The sequence below is a fragment of the Nycticebus coucang genome, chromosome 21 (assembly GCF_027406575.1).
Source record: "Nycticebus coucang isolate mNycCou1 chromosome 21, mNycCou1.pri, whole genome shotgun sequence".
NCBI classification, from domain to species: domain Eukaryota; kingdom Metazoa; phylum Chordata; class Mammalia; order Primates; family Lorisidae; genus Nycticebus; species Nycticebus coucang.
In genome coordinates, this window is record NC_069800.1 from 62,053,818 (window position 1) to 62,066,984 (window position 13,167).

At 49.8% G+C, this 13,167-nt stretch overlaps 1 protein-coding gene and 1 long non-coding RNA gene across 3 annotated transcripts in view; one reads left to right on the plus strand and one right to left on the minus strand.

Moving 5' to 3' along the window:
- RAE1 (ribonucleic acid export 1) overlaps nucleotides 1-1,305 on the plus strand; it is a 20,671-nt gene extending 19,366 nt beyond the window's left edge. The window contains exon 12 of the mRNA XM_053573657.1: nucleotides 850-1,305. Within this exon, the coding sequence (XP_053429632.1) occupies nucleotides 850-936 (87 nt within the window). The 3' untranslated portion in view covers nucleotides 937-1,305. The remainder of the gene's footprint in view (nucleotides 1-849) is intronic.
- Nucleotides 1,016-12,477, minus strand: LOC128573412 (uncharacterized). Of its 2 annotated transcripts, none has more exons than XR_008376465.1 (3): nucleotides 12,339-12,477; nucleotides 3,587-3,709; nucleotides 1,016-1,153 (listed from the first exon to the last, which is right to left on the minus strand). It is a non-coding gene; the product is annotated as an uncharacterized LOC128573412 (long non-coding RNA). The 2 variants fall into 2 exon arrangements; XR_008376464.1 differs by having other exon boundaries at nucleotides 3,587-3,813; nucleotides 12,339-12,446.
- Between the last annotated feature and the right edge of the window lie 690 nt (nucleotides 12,478-13,167).

The following is a 13,167-nucleotide window of genomic DNA, read 5'->3' on the forward strand; positions in this document are numbered from 1 at the left end:
AATTTGGGATTACATATGATTAATATTTTTAGCTTGCTGCTTGGATATAGCCATTCACAAAAGCTGCATGTCACGTTAGGATGGGAATCAGTGGTCATAGATGAGCCCTCCAGGCTCCCCCTGGGCTGAAGGCAGAAGCCACAATGCAGGGCCCAGCACCACAGGCTTTGATCCCCTGCCTGCAGGCTCTTCCAGATTGTCTTCCCTGCCCACCCACTCGCCTTTCTTCCTAAAACTCAGATCTGATCATCCCATCGCCATGCTTCCTTTTCCCTGTGGGACAATGTTCAAAGGCATTAATCTGCCCTTCATGGCCCTTTATAGACTGGCCTCATCCTGATTAATATTTGGGGCCCCTTTGCTGTCACACAGTCCTTCATCCCCTCCAGCTTGGGCACAATGCCATGGGGGCCCTTATCCATGTCTACACCACTGCTCCTTTGTGGACAGGTCGTCCTGGACCCTCATCCCAGTGACACGGGTTGGATGTTTCCTCCTCCACGAAACCCTCTCAAGTCAGAGCCAATCCTGACCAAGGGACCCCAGGACAGCATTTTAGCATTAAAGGCATAAGATGTTAAAAGGGGGCTCAGTGCCAAAAAGAGAGACAAGGTCTCTTCCAGCAGGATGTTAATGATAGGCTTGCACCAGGTCCTCCGCCTTCTCTGAAGACTCAAGCTTTTTTATACCTTTAACTTTTATTTCTTTGTTGTTTTGTTTTGTTCTCCCGCCTTCTGAGAGATTTTGCTTCAAGCACATAGCCACAGGGCTTGACAGATAAACAGTGGCCACAGCATGCTGACTGGTGCTTTTAATAATAAGCTCATTGGGGTTTGTTTTTTTCTTTAGGGACATGAGTTTTATAATCCTCAAAAGAAAAATTACATTTTCCTACGTAATGCAGCAGAAGAGCTAAAACCACGGAATAAGAAGTAGTGGCCTGAGACTTCTGAGTTGTCTGGAGTTCCTTTCTCTCCACTCTGCCTCGTCTCCATAGGAATTTGGGTCCCAGCTTTGGCGGGTTGTCAGCCATGGACATGGATTTCAACCCTTGGAGAAAACGATGTCATTGTTCAGCAGTTGAGAGCCCAGCCGTCCTCGGCAACTTGCTGCCTCTCCATTCCACTGCCTGTTGCAGAATTTTTCTGTAACTCTAAGGGGATTGAAATTATTATAGAAGTTAGATTTTTATGGGCGACGCCAGGTATTTTGCAGTGCTTCATTCAGCAATGTATGTATTAGAGAAAATTGGGAACCGTCTGTAAACTGTGTACTGTATTTTGTAATAAAATATTTTGAAGATTGCCTGCTGAGCTTCCTTGTCCTCTCCCCCTGCCCCACCCCACAATCTCAGAAATGGTGATCTTGCTTGGCATCAGCATTGAGATTTGAATCAGGATTTCAGACACCCTTTGGGAAATGCAGAACTCTTGTACTTTAGGAGAAAGAGAATCCTGAGGTTCAGTTATTTATACTGTGCAGAATGTCTTAGCCTCTCAAGTGTTGGCAGGCAGAGTTCAAGTGTGGTTTTCCCCTGCTTCCTTCAATTCCTTCTGTGACCTCCCCAGTGTTTTCTGGCTCTGCTGTGCAGACTTCCTAGTGACTCTGAAGGGGACTGTTTCTTGTACTGTGATCCAGCGTGCAAGATTGAAGTGGGTGATACTTGGTGTGGCTTTCAAGTTGGAACCTAGGTCTCCTGCATGGGAATTGCTCTAAATGTGTGTACCCAGTAGTGATTATTGGGGTGTTGCTTTTTTATTTCACGTAGTTTAAAATTGCTGATTGGTTGGGTGGCGCCTGTGGCTCAAAGGGGTAGGGCGCTGGCCCCATATGCCAGAGGGGGCAGGTTCAAACCCAGCCCCGGCCCAAAACTGCAAAAAAAAAAATTGCTGATTGGTAAGTATTCAAAATGAAATTCAACGTAATGTTTGACTTTTGAGTCTCTTGTATTTTTACCCTGTGATACCAAATGCTGCTTATGCCCTTTGGAGGGGGCGGGGCTGGTGTGTGAACTCTGACTTGCTGAGTGTGAAATCCTGGTGATAATGTAAGATGTGTTTGCTTACACATATAAAGCAATGAAAATAAAATTTTCTACTGGAAAGAGACTTCCTGAATTCAATAGTTTAAATTCTTTGGTAGTTCACAAATGAATTTAAAAACCTACTTCTTAGAGATAAAAAGGTTGTGCACAAGAAAAATCTGAATTTCAAGTTAACTGTTTACAACTAATTTTTCCCTTCCCTTTATGAATCAGCATGTGGTTTAATGATCTGTACATGAGTAGGTCTAGCAAGTACAAAAGACTGCTGTGAGGAGAGATTCAAGCTTGATTATCTCAGTAGCCAGCTTTCATTGGAGGTGGGAATAGACTTGTCAGCTTCAGCTTAGCTGGAGTTTCATTATTCTTATTACGAGCTGGTGACTGGTTCTGGTTGAAAAATGACAAAATTAATGAGTCTAAAACCCTGGGCCTTTTAGAGTACTCTTTCTAGGATCGGGGCTTGCTTCCTCACCAAAGGGATAGTCTTTGTGATTGACAGATTGAAAACATTTGCCAAAATTCAAGGGTGGACTTGAACTGCCAGAAACCAGGAGTTGGGGGCTCTCTGCTGTCCAGGATGTAGGCCCTCATAGCAGAGGCCAAGACTCATTTCTCCACCTCCCTCAACCTAATGCATAAAAGTATCCTGCATGTTTGCTGATAATGAACCAGTAAACACACATTCACTGAAATCATTATACTTTGTAAAATATTTACTTCCATGCTTCCTAAAATGTATATGGCTCTTCGAGAAACTCTTCATCTTAAACTTCATCATCACTGTAGGCACCTGTATTGTAAGTTGCACACAGTAGATACTCATTAAATATTGACAAATTTGATGGCTTCTCCTGGTTTAAAAAGATAGCAATGTAATCTTGACTCTTTGTTTTAATAAATGTCATCTTCTGGGTGGCTCCTGTGGCTCAAAGGAGTAGGGCACTGGCCCCATATACCGGAGGTCGTGGGTTCAAACCCAGCCCCGGTCAAAAACTGGATTACAAAAAAAAAAAAAAAAAATGCCCTACTTAAGGGCAGCGCCTGTGGCTCAAAGGAGTAGGGCACTGGCCCCATATACCAGAGGTGATAGGTTCAAACCCAGCCCTGGTCAAAGAAACTGCAAAAAATAAAAATAAATAAATGTCATCTTCTGCCATTAAATATTTACTCCCTGCTGAAAATAGAGCTGCTTTTATTGGAAGTGGAATACAGGCAGTCCCCGAGTTACAAACGGGATAGGTTCTGTGGGTTTGTTCTTAAATTGAATTTGTATGTAAGTTGGAACGGGTACATTAACCTATTACTTGTAACAACTAAAAGTGCCTGTCATACATCAGTTGGATGTTTGTAACTCAGGGACTTAGTATAATAGCCTCCATTTGTAATTGCAAGTTGTGCACGAGTTGGATGTCTGTAACTCCAGGACTGCCTATGTGTAAACCACACGTAAAAGATAACTTGTGCCCTTTCACTTACATTTTCCCAACATTATATTAAGAAAATTTTCAAACACAAAGTTCAAGTTTTACAGTGAACACATACCTGCCATCTTTCGACCACCTACATTCTGCCTGGAACAATCAGCGATTCACCTGGTTTCTCCATTCAGTTTTGCCCGTTCCCTGATGTGATGCCACTTCCTCAGCAGCTGGATGTGGACAGGGTCTGACAGAGCGAAGTAGAAAGGTGGTGCCCAGACCAGACGTTACACGTTTGGGACAATAGACAGGAAAGTGCACTTCTCTGTGCTTACCATTCTTGTTCTGACCCTGCGTAGTTGGGGACAAATATTAGGAGTCATGTGGCTGCCTGTGATCCCCATCTGCGTGTGCCCATGTGTGTACATGGTGCTCACAAGCCTGCCTGTCCTCTGTCAAGGAGGCCATCTGAACCCTGCCTTCCGCACCCCATCTTAGTCTTAATACTGGGTGCAGGAGGACCCCTTGGTAACATGATTGGGGGTGGAGAACAAAGGCCGTGCCCCTGCCCAGTCTGAGGAAGGGACACTGACAACCCTGAAGGCGAAGAAGCACTTTATACCTCCTAAAGTCATGCTCAGGGGACAAACACATCTCACTGCACATTCTATTGAGATGACACCATGCACGTTAGGGACTTGTGAGAGCCCTTCTGCCACGTGAGACATCATTTGGGAAGCATGTTTTTTCTCATTCAACCAAAAGTTTAATCTGCTGTGAAGGAAGGTGTCTGTAGGAAGTGAGCTAGGTGCATGCTCCTGAACACACAGGAATGTCTAAACCAGCATTTTCCAAATTAAATCATGCCCCACTCACAAGTCGTGAAATGAGTGTTACTGCAGCAAGCATTTGTTCTTTTTTTTTTTTTGTAGAGACAGAGTCTCACTGTACCGCCCTCCGGTAGAGTGCCGTGGCGTCACATGGCTCACAGCAACCTCTAACTCTTGGGCTTCCGCGATTCTCTTGACTCAGCCTCCCGAGCAGCTGGGACTACAGGCGCCCGCCACAACGCCTGGCTATTTTTTTGTTGCAGTTTGGCTGGGGCTGGGTTTGAACCCGCCACCCTCGGTATATGGGGCCGGCACCTTACCGACTGAGCCACAGGTGCCACCGCAGCATTTGTTCTTAATAAAGCCACAAAAAAGGTATAGGACATAGTCAAGGACCTCACAAAGCAATGGTAAGTAGGAGAGTACATGCTTGGAGGTGGACTGCTTGCCTTCACATCCCAATTCTGAGCCTCAGCGATGTCTTGAAAAACAGGAGACATTAAAAGTAGTTGTCACAAACCATGGGTGTGACTCAAAGCATGAAAATTGCCTCCATGCCTGTCCTGAAAAAAGTGCTCAGGTGTCAGCTGCTGCTACTATAACTGCCCATGAGAAGTTTCCCTTCCACAGGGCCATGCTGTCCCGTGCAACTGGGCAGAGTGTCTGTAGACTGGGCTGCAGGTCAGGGCCACGAGGACTGCCCCAGGACGCTGTGTTAGATCAGACCAGCAGGTGGCACCAGTGACCCCACTGCCTTACCCAAGACACTGGCAAGGACAGAGAAAAGACCACTTGATGACCTGGGGAGAAAACAAACACCTGCACTCCACAGAGAGAGGCCTTGGAGGAACCCAGCCCTGTCGGGACCTTGATCTTGGATGAGCTCTGCAGCCTCCAGAGCTGAGAGAAAACACATTTCTGTGGTACCTGTCATGGCCGCTTGAGCTAACTGCCACAGTATTCCCAGGTGGCCTTGGCCTTTTACCTGTGTGACCCAGTGACGCTGCAAGGTCTGCAGAACTAGCTGCAGCCTGCACTGGCTCCCAGGACAGGCAGCTCTAAGTGGTGGCAGCACTGTGCTGGTGGGGCTGGTGGAGGATGTGCTCGGCCCTTCCCTGGTGTCGGCTCAAAAGCTCGGGATTAGCTGCACCTGCACCATGAAAACTGCACTGCCCTTCACCCGCCAACCTGTGAAGTGCCAAAAATCAAAAGCAGGTAGCCTTCAGGCTCAGTGCCTGTAGCACAGTGGTTACAGAACCAGCCACATACACCTATGGTGGCAGGTTCGAACCCAGCCAGGGCCAGCTAAACAAAAAATAGCTCGGCATTGTGGTGGGCACCTGAAGTCCCAACTACTTGGGAGGCTGAAGCAAGAGAATTGCTTAAGCCCAAGAGTTTGAGGTTGCTGTGAGCTGTGACGCCACGACACGCTACCCAGGGTGACATAGTAACACTCTCAAAAAAAAAGAGGGTGGTAGACTTCCTGTGAGCTGTGGCAGCCATGCCCCATGTCTCAAGCCAGCATGGCTGCTTCTCAGCTTGACTGAGGTGATGCCCAGAGCTGCCTGGCTCAAGAATCCTTGCTGTCTGCACCCTCCTTCTAGAGCTTTTCTCCTCACCATGTCCATGAAGCCAAAGAATCAAAGTTCACCAAGTGGGGGGAAGCGCAGGCACACACACCTGTCCATGGTATGCACAGGGACACCAGCACCTTCTTCATGGAAATCCCCAGGGCGGGGAACGACTTCTGTGACAGGAGACTACCAGCGTAATGTCACTATCCAAAGGGAGGCTCAGGCTGTCCCACTTTGCCACTGGGACTCCCTTTCCCTGGCGGATGAGAGTTTAGCTTTTGACCTGAGCTCTAGTAGCGTCTTGCAGCTGCTGTAACATTACCACACACTTATGTGGCTTGAAACAACAGAAATGTACATTCTTTTATAGTTCTGGAGGCCAGATGTCTGGTTAGAGTCTTAGGGGACTAAGATCAAGGTGGCCAAGCTGTTTCCTTCTGGAGACTCCAAGGGAGGATCTGTTTCTTGCTTCTCCCGGCTCCTGGTGGATGCCAGCATTCCCAGGCTGATGGTACATCACTCCAACCTCCAGCCTTCCTGGTCACATCTGAAGGGCCCACCTGGGTGACACAGGAGTCTCTCCCTATCCCTAGACCCTTATTACATCTGCAAAGTCCCTATTGCCATGTGAGGTGACATGTTTACAAGCTCCAGGGTCAATGTCTTTCTGTCTGGGCAGGTCCACGCCAGGGACCGATCTTGGATAACAGAGCAGTGGAAAGATTGCCTGGTCCCTCTGGAAACATTTTTTTGGAACCCTCCGTTTTCCTGGGGCTCCTGGCCCCAGCATCCAGCGCTGCCAGTGTGGACCAGGAGACAGTGAGAGGCCAGCCCAGGAATGTTGGTAGCTCTGGGTTTTTTCCCCTCCTTTCCTGGCTCACAAGTGGTATAGTGGTATAAACTGCCTCCAGGGAGGCATCTCCTGTTAGGACCAGAGCAGGCCTGGAACCACCAGGCAGAGCCCTGGGAACTGAGATGCAGTGACACAGGCAGTCTTTGCAAGGAGGTTTATCTCATGGCTGGGGGAATGGCAGTGAGGGGGTGGAGGCTGGACCCCAATAAAGGGCCGGGAGCTCCGAGAACAGCAGCAGGCAGAGGTGAGGGCCTCCGGGAGGGGAGGCGGGAGGAGCTGGCAGGGGGCAGGGTTGTACATTCAGCTCAGATTGTATTTAGTGACCACAGGAACCGAGCCCAGAATAATCTCCACTCCCAGAGGTAGTTACCTGTGCACATGTCCTTCCGTGGCCAAAGAGGTCCTGAGATGGGGGAGTGGGTGGGGTTGCCATAGTGGGCCCCATGGAATTACAAGCTCATTAAAAGGAGGAGAAGGAGGTGGTGGCTCACTGTAATCCCAGCACTTGGGAGCCGAGATGGGTGGATTGCCTGAGCTCACAGCCTGAGCCAGAATGAGATCTCGTCTCTTAAAATAGCCGGGCGTTGTGGCAGGCGCCTATATTCCTAGCTACTTGGGAGGCTGAGGCAAGAAAATAGCGTAAGTCCAGGAGTTTGAGGTTTCTGTGAGCTAAGATGCCATGGCACTCTCCAAGGGCAACAAGTGAGACTCTGTCTCAAAAAAAAAAACAAAAAAAAACAGGGAGAAGACAGCACAGGAAGGGAGCATCAGTGGGGCTGTGGGAGGACCAGCTCACCAGCCCCCACTGGCTTTGAAGACAGAAGATATCCGGGAGCCAAGGAAAGTGGGCAGTGTCCAGATACTGGAGCAGGCTAGGAAATAATGGATTCTCTCCTTGAAGCCCCAGAGGGGATGCAGACGACACCTTGATTGTAGCCCACTGGGACCCAGTTCAGACTTGGACTTCCAGACTGAGAAAGAGCAAACCACCCTGGTGACCTGTTATAGCAGAATGGGAGGCTGCTACAAAGATGCTTTCCTGGGCCCCTAGCACAGAATCCAGGGCCTGCAAACCTGATGAGGAAGAAGATCTCTATCTTCCCCAGCCAGAGGCTGACCAAAATGAGGAGTCAGGGTCACTGGCCACAGCCCACCACCTGGGCACTCTCAGCAGCACCTGCCCCCCAAAGTCACAAAAAATCACATGCTTCCTGCCGCTATGCACAGCTGTCCCTGGCATCTTGACAAAGTGGTTTTACTCATCAGTACTTAGAAACTACAGCATCACTAGAGCCACTTCTCAGCCTTGTTATTAACACATTGATAAAACTCACAAATTTGTTCCTACAGCATACATGTGCTCTTTAATATTTTAATAGCTGTATTGGTTTTTTGATGGTTTTGATTTTTTTTTTCTTTTTGAGACAAAGTCTCACTCTGTTGCCCAGGCTAGAGTGCTGTACTATCATAGCTCACAGCAACCTCCCTCAAACTCCTGGGCTTAAGTGATCGTCCTGCTTCAGCCTCCCGAGTAATTGGGACTACAGGTACCCTCCACAACGCCTGGCTAATTTCATTATTATTATTATTATTATTTTTTAGTGGAGATAGGATCTCCTTCTTGTTCAGGCTGGTCTCGAACTCCTGAGCTCAAGGGATCCTCCCACTACGGTCTCCCAGAGTGCTGGGATTGCAGGCATGAGCCACCAGGCCTGAAGCTCATTGGCATGCCGAGTCAGAGCTCCATAAATGCACCCTCTTAGACTTTCGCTTTCTCACCCACCACACATGGGTATGTGTGAGGCACCCAAGTCTCCTCTGCCTAGCTTGGCTCCCAGCCCAACCTCACCGTGTTTTAAGTTTTTTCTCTTTGCTAATCTAGGTGTTTTAAGCCATCACTCTAAAAAGGGTGCTTAGGCCTCAGACGACTGCTCCATGGCCCACAAGGGATCCCTGGGAGGGGAACATGGTTTGGTGAGGTTAGGCTGGGAGCCTAGCTGGACAGAAGGAACTTGGGCCACTCACACTCACTGCAGAGGGGGAAGGGAGACCTGGAAACTGACGTGTGCTGAGTGAGAAAGTGAAAAGTGCAAGAGTGAGCATTTACAGAACTCTGACTCAGTGTGGAGATGAGCACAGTACTTTGAATGTTATCTTATTTCATCTCTCAAAAGCCAAATGAAGAACTTACATCATTGTGCCCATTTTCTGGCTGAGCACACTGAGGCTCAGAGAAGTTGTTGCTCACAGATGTGTGTTGTACACAGGACACAAGCACAGAACTGTGTGGTCTGAGCCTGTTCTCAGCTGTGGCTCCTGCACTGCACAGCAGAGAAGGGATGAGACTTTCACTACCAGATGAGGACAGCCAGGGAGGAACAGAGAAGGCCGGTTGCTCTGCAAAGCTGAAAGGGCATCCCACTCGGCTTCTGAAGTCTTCAGGCCTGGTGCTCTCAGGCTTCTTTGTGTTTGACTCTGGGGGACTCGGGTTTGGGCCCAGGTTGGTGCAGGTGACCTGCACACTCATATCCTATGGCTCAGCTCCTTTGAGATGAAGAAGTGCCTACTCTAGTTTGAATTCATGTGAACCCTGCTCTGCCCTTTCTATCTGCACAGGCAGAGCAGTGAGCTGTCCTTCAAGGGTGGAGAGACCCATGCAGGGTCCTGGGTGCTTACCCCACACAGGCCCAGGCCAAATCACCACATCTAAGTCCTTTCACATTGGCCTCTCTGTCCCCCCCTGCCAGAGGCACTGCCATTGTCTCCTGTATGAAAGGGAGCCACATCAGCTCACATTCACAAACAGGAGGGCAAGGTCAAACCCCAGGCTGACCACCAACCCACACTGGGGCAAGCAGTGGGGAGAAGACCTTTTCTTCTGTATCTCCATCATTTGGGGACACTTTGGGACATCATTGGTTGCCACAATGGAAAACCCAACTAACAGTGCTTAAACACTTCAGGATTTATTTTTCTAACGTAACAAGGGGACTAGTTGTTGGTCACATTTTAGGTCAGATAAGCCTTGGATGTGGGGGCTCTCCTGTGCTCTGTAGGATGTTCAGCAGCATCCCTGACCTCCCCCCCCCCGCCCACAAGTTATGACTACCTAAAGTATCTCCAGACATTGGTAAAGGTCCCCTGAGTTTAGTGGTATCAAGGACACCACTGTTGACTTTGAGACTTAGTCTCCTGACTTTGCCTCATGCTCACAAGATGGCTGCCAGAGCACCAGGCATCCTGTCATTGTCAGGGCAGAAAGAACAATGAGGGACTAGTTACAGCGGTTCTCAACCTGTGGGTCACGACCCCTTTGTAACAATGAAAATACATCATGGTATTAGGAAGGTTGAGAACCACTGGACCAGTACCAACTGCCTCTGTCTCTTAGAAGAAAAGTAGAAGCTTTCAGAGAGACCTCAACAGACTTCCACTGAAGGCTCACTGGCCACGATCAGTCCATGACATGACATGGCACCCTTTGCTACAGTGTGGTTGGAAAAGTAACTTTTATTTTTCTTGCCTCTACAGTGGTATTGGGTAAGGAAGAAGAAGGTGGGAGTGGCTGCTGTGTAGCCAGCCCACTGCCCATCATAGTCCTGGAACTTTTATAAAAGGGCATCTGTGTTTCCATGTTTTATCAAACATTAACAGTTAATGGCTGATCGCCATGTCAACACACAGGGGAAAGACTCAAACTAAGACTGTGTCACTTAACTGGGGCTGAGCTGAAAGTTTTAAGTGGAGACATCTTGGACCTGGGTATGGCTTCTGAGATCTTGTTTGTCTGGAAACTTCGAGTGCACATCTCAGTCCCGCCTCTTGCCTCTTGCCTCCTGCGTGGTCCTATTACCTCTTCCCTCTGCCCACTCATTTGCAAACATTTTCCCAGGTTCCTGGCACAAGATTTCCCTCCAACTGAGAAGTTTGGGGAGCCTAGGCTAGCCAGGGCCAAAAAGAGGCTCCCCAAGTCAGTGTCCTGTGGTGACAGTACCACAGGGGTGGCTGAGATCTGGTGACTGGTACCAGGCCCTATGCTCTGCCTGCAGAGTCACAGAAGCCTCCCATTGAACATGTAACAGGCACTATAATTATCCCCATGTTATGGAAGGGGTGCTAGGATGATGCCCAGGCCCAAATGGCTAGTGAGGGCAGGGCTGGGAGCTGCAGACCTGGCCCTCCTTCCTTCTCTATCCTGCCTTGTTCAAAAGCACACCATCAAGAACCAAGTTGGTATGGGGGTGGCCCGAGGGTTTTCTGATAAATGGCTTTGTCACAGTATAGGCAGCACCAACTCAGTAAGCTCAGGGCTAAATGGGGCTAGCATCTGCTGTGCCCTGAACCTGCTGAGAAAGAATCTCTTCTCCTGGCCTCCATTTGCACATCTATGGAAATTGGGGTTGGGACTGTCCTTTACTGATTTAGGAATCAAGGTGGCTGGGCTAGCTCTGTCTGGCTGTCTGAACCCCTACCTCAGTTCACGTTGCCACTGGGGTGGTTGGAGTCACTCCCTCCCTGCAATCTAATCCTACTTTGCCTCACCCTACTTAGCTGTGTGGTCTCAGGCACTTCACTTAACCTCTCTGTGGTTCTACCTGCCTAGCCCTCAAAGCGGGAGACGATGTCCTCCTCTACATGCTGCTGGGAGGACAAAATGGGATCATGGATCCAGCTTGTCACTTACCGCGCTCAGTTCTGGGGAAGCCACTAGGAACCCGTTTACTCCAACAAACTGGTCTAAGGGTACCTATATAGGAAAAGGTTGTTTTGAGGTTAAATCACCTAATGTCTGTAAGTCACTCAGTCCAGGGCCTAATGTCTGTAAGTCATTCAGTCCAGGGCCTAGCCAAAAACAGACACACCAAGGCAAATGACCTTTATAATTACTAGTGGTATGTGAGAAATTAGCCACATAAGAGTGTTACTAAATGGTGGTGACTGTATTTGTCTCTGCTTAGCCTTTGCATTCTCTGTTCCCTCAACTGTCGCCTCTGTTCCTTGACCTCACCAATTCTCAGAGCCTTCCCTAACTCTAAATGGCACTCTTGGCCCACTCCCCTCCCCCTCCTCTCGAGCCTTACTCAGTGCTTGCCCGGGAAGTTTTTTCTTTTTTTTTTTCTTTGTAGAGACAGAGTCTCACTTTATCATGCTCCATAGAGTGTTGTGGCGTCACAGCTCACAGCAACCTCCAACTCCTGGGCTTAGGCAATTCTCTTGCCTCAGCCTCCCGAGTAGCTGGGACTACGCCCGGCTATTTTTTGTCGCAGTTTGGCCGGGGCCAGTTTCAAACCCTCCACCCTCGGTATATGGGGCCGGCGCCTTAACCACTGAGCCACAGCCACAGGCGCTGCCCATGCCCGGGAAGTTTTACCTGAGTATAACATGTCAACATCCTTTTGTTTGTGCTGTGTCTCTCTGGCCCTGGGTGCTGTATCCTTGGGGCCTAGGGCCTGGGCCTGGCCCAGAAAGAACATTAACAAGCGTGTGTTCTGATAAATGGAGGGTTGTCAGGCAGGAGTTGGTGTCACTTCGGGACGTCCGGCCACCAGACGCCCGCAGAGAAGCTTGTGACCCAGAAAGTCAAGGGGGCCACGGCAGAATGAGTGAGCGATTGCGTACCTGGGCAGCAACATTTCCAGATCCTGAGCACCTCCTGCCCCCTTCCGGGCCGTCAGCAGCACGTGGAGGCCGCCCGCCCCTGCCCGCGTCCCGCCGCCTCTGCACGTGCTGTGCAGCCCACAGTGGGCTGTGCTGTCAGGGGTGAGGACAGGGTAGGGGCCAGGCGAGGCGGGGCTGTCCCGGGGGGCGGGGCGAGCGGCCCTAGTGGCGCTGGAACTTGTAGGCAGGGAATCTTCTGTGCCTCTTGGGCCACAGCTCGCTGCTCACGTGCGGCTGCTGCCGACCCGGTCCCAGCCCGCCCTGATGACGCGAGACTATGCGTCACAGAAGGGGAAACTGAGGCCCAAGCGAAGGGACCAGTTGGGTCAAAATCGCGCGGCGGGCAGTGGCTGCCTTCCCTGCCCTCTAGGGGGAAAGTGAAGGTCACATTTTTATTCAAGTTTTCAAAGGGCGCTTTGAGGAGCCTTTGGGTGGTCGGGAGGTCTCCCTGCCCCTTTTTTCCATCGTGGCTTCACTCACCAAACATCTTCCGAGACCCCTCTGTTTCAGCAAAACACACAAGGTTCCTGTTCTCTTGGATCCTGAACAGCAGTGGGGAGAAGCCTGTAAACAAGCAGGCTGATGTGTGTTGAGGGTGAAGACTTTCTGAAGACTTGGGGTTTCATTCCCAGAGTGCAGGGGCGAGGGGAGAGAACCACCACGCTCCACTGGCTGCAGCGTGGAGAATGGGTCTAGGGAATGGGGGAGGGGCTTACGGTTAGTCTGCACGTGGACCTAAGGCAGCTCAGGCAGAGAAAATGCTGGATAAACGCCTGGAAGATGGCGCTGA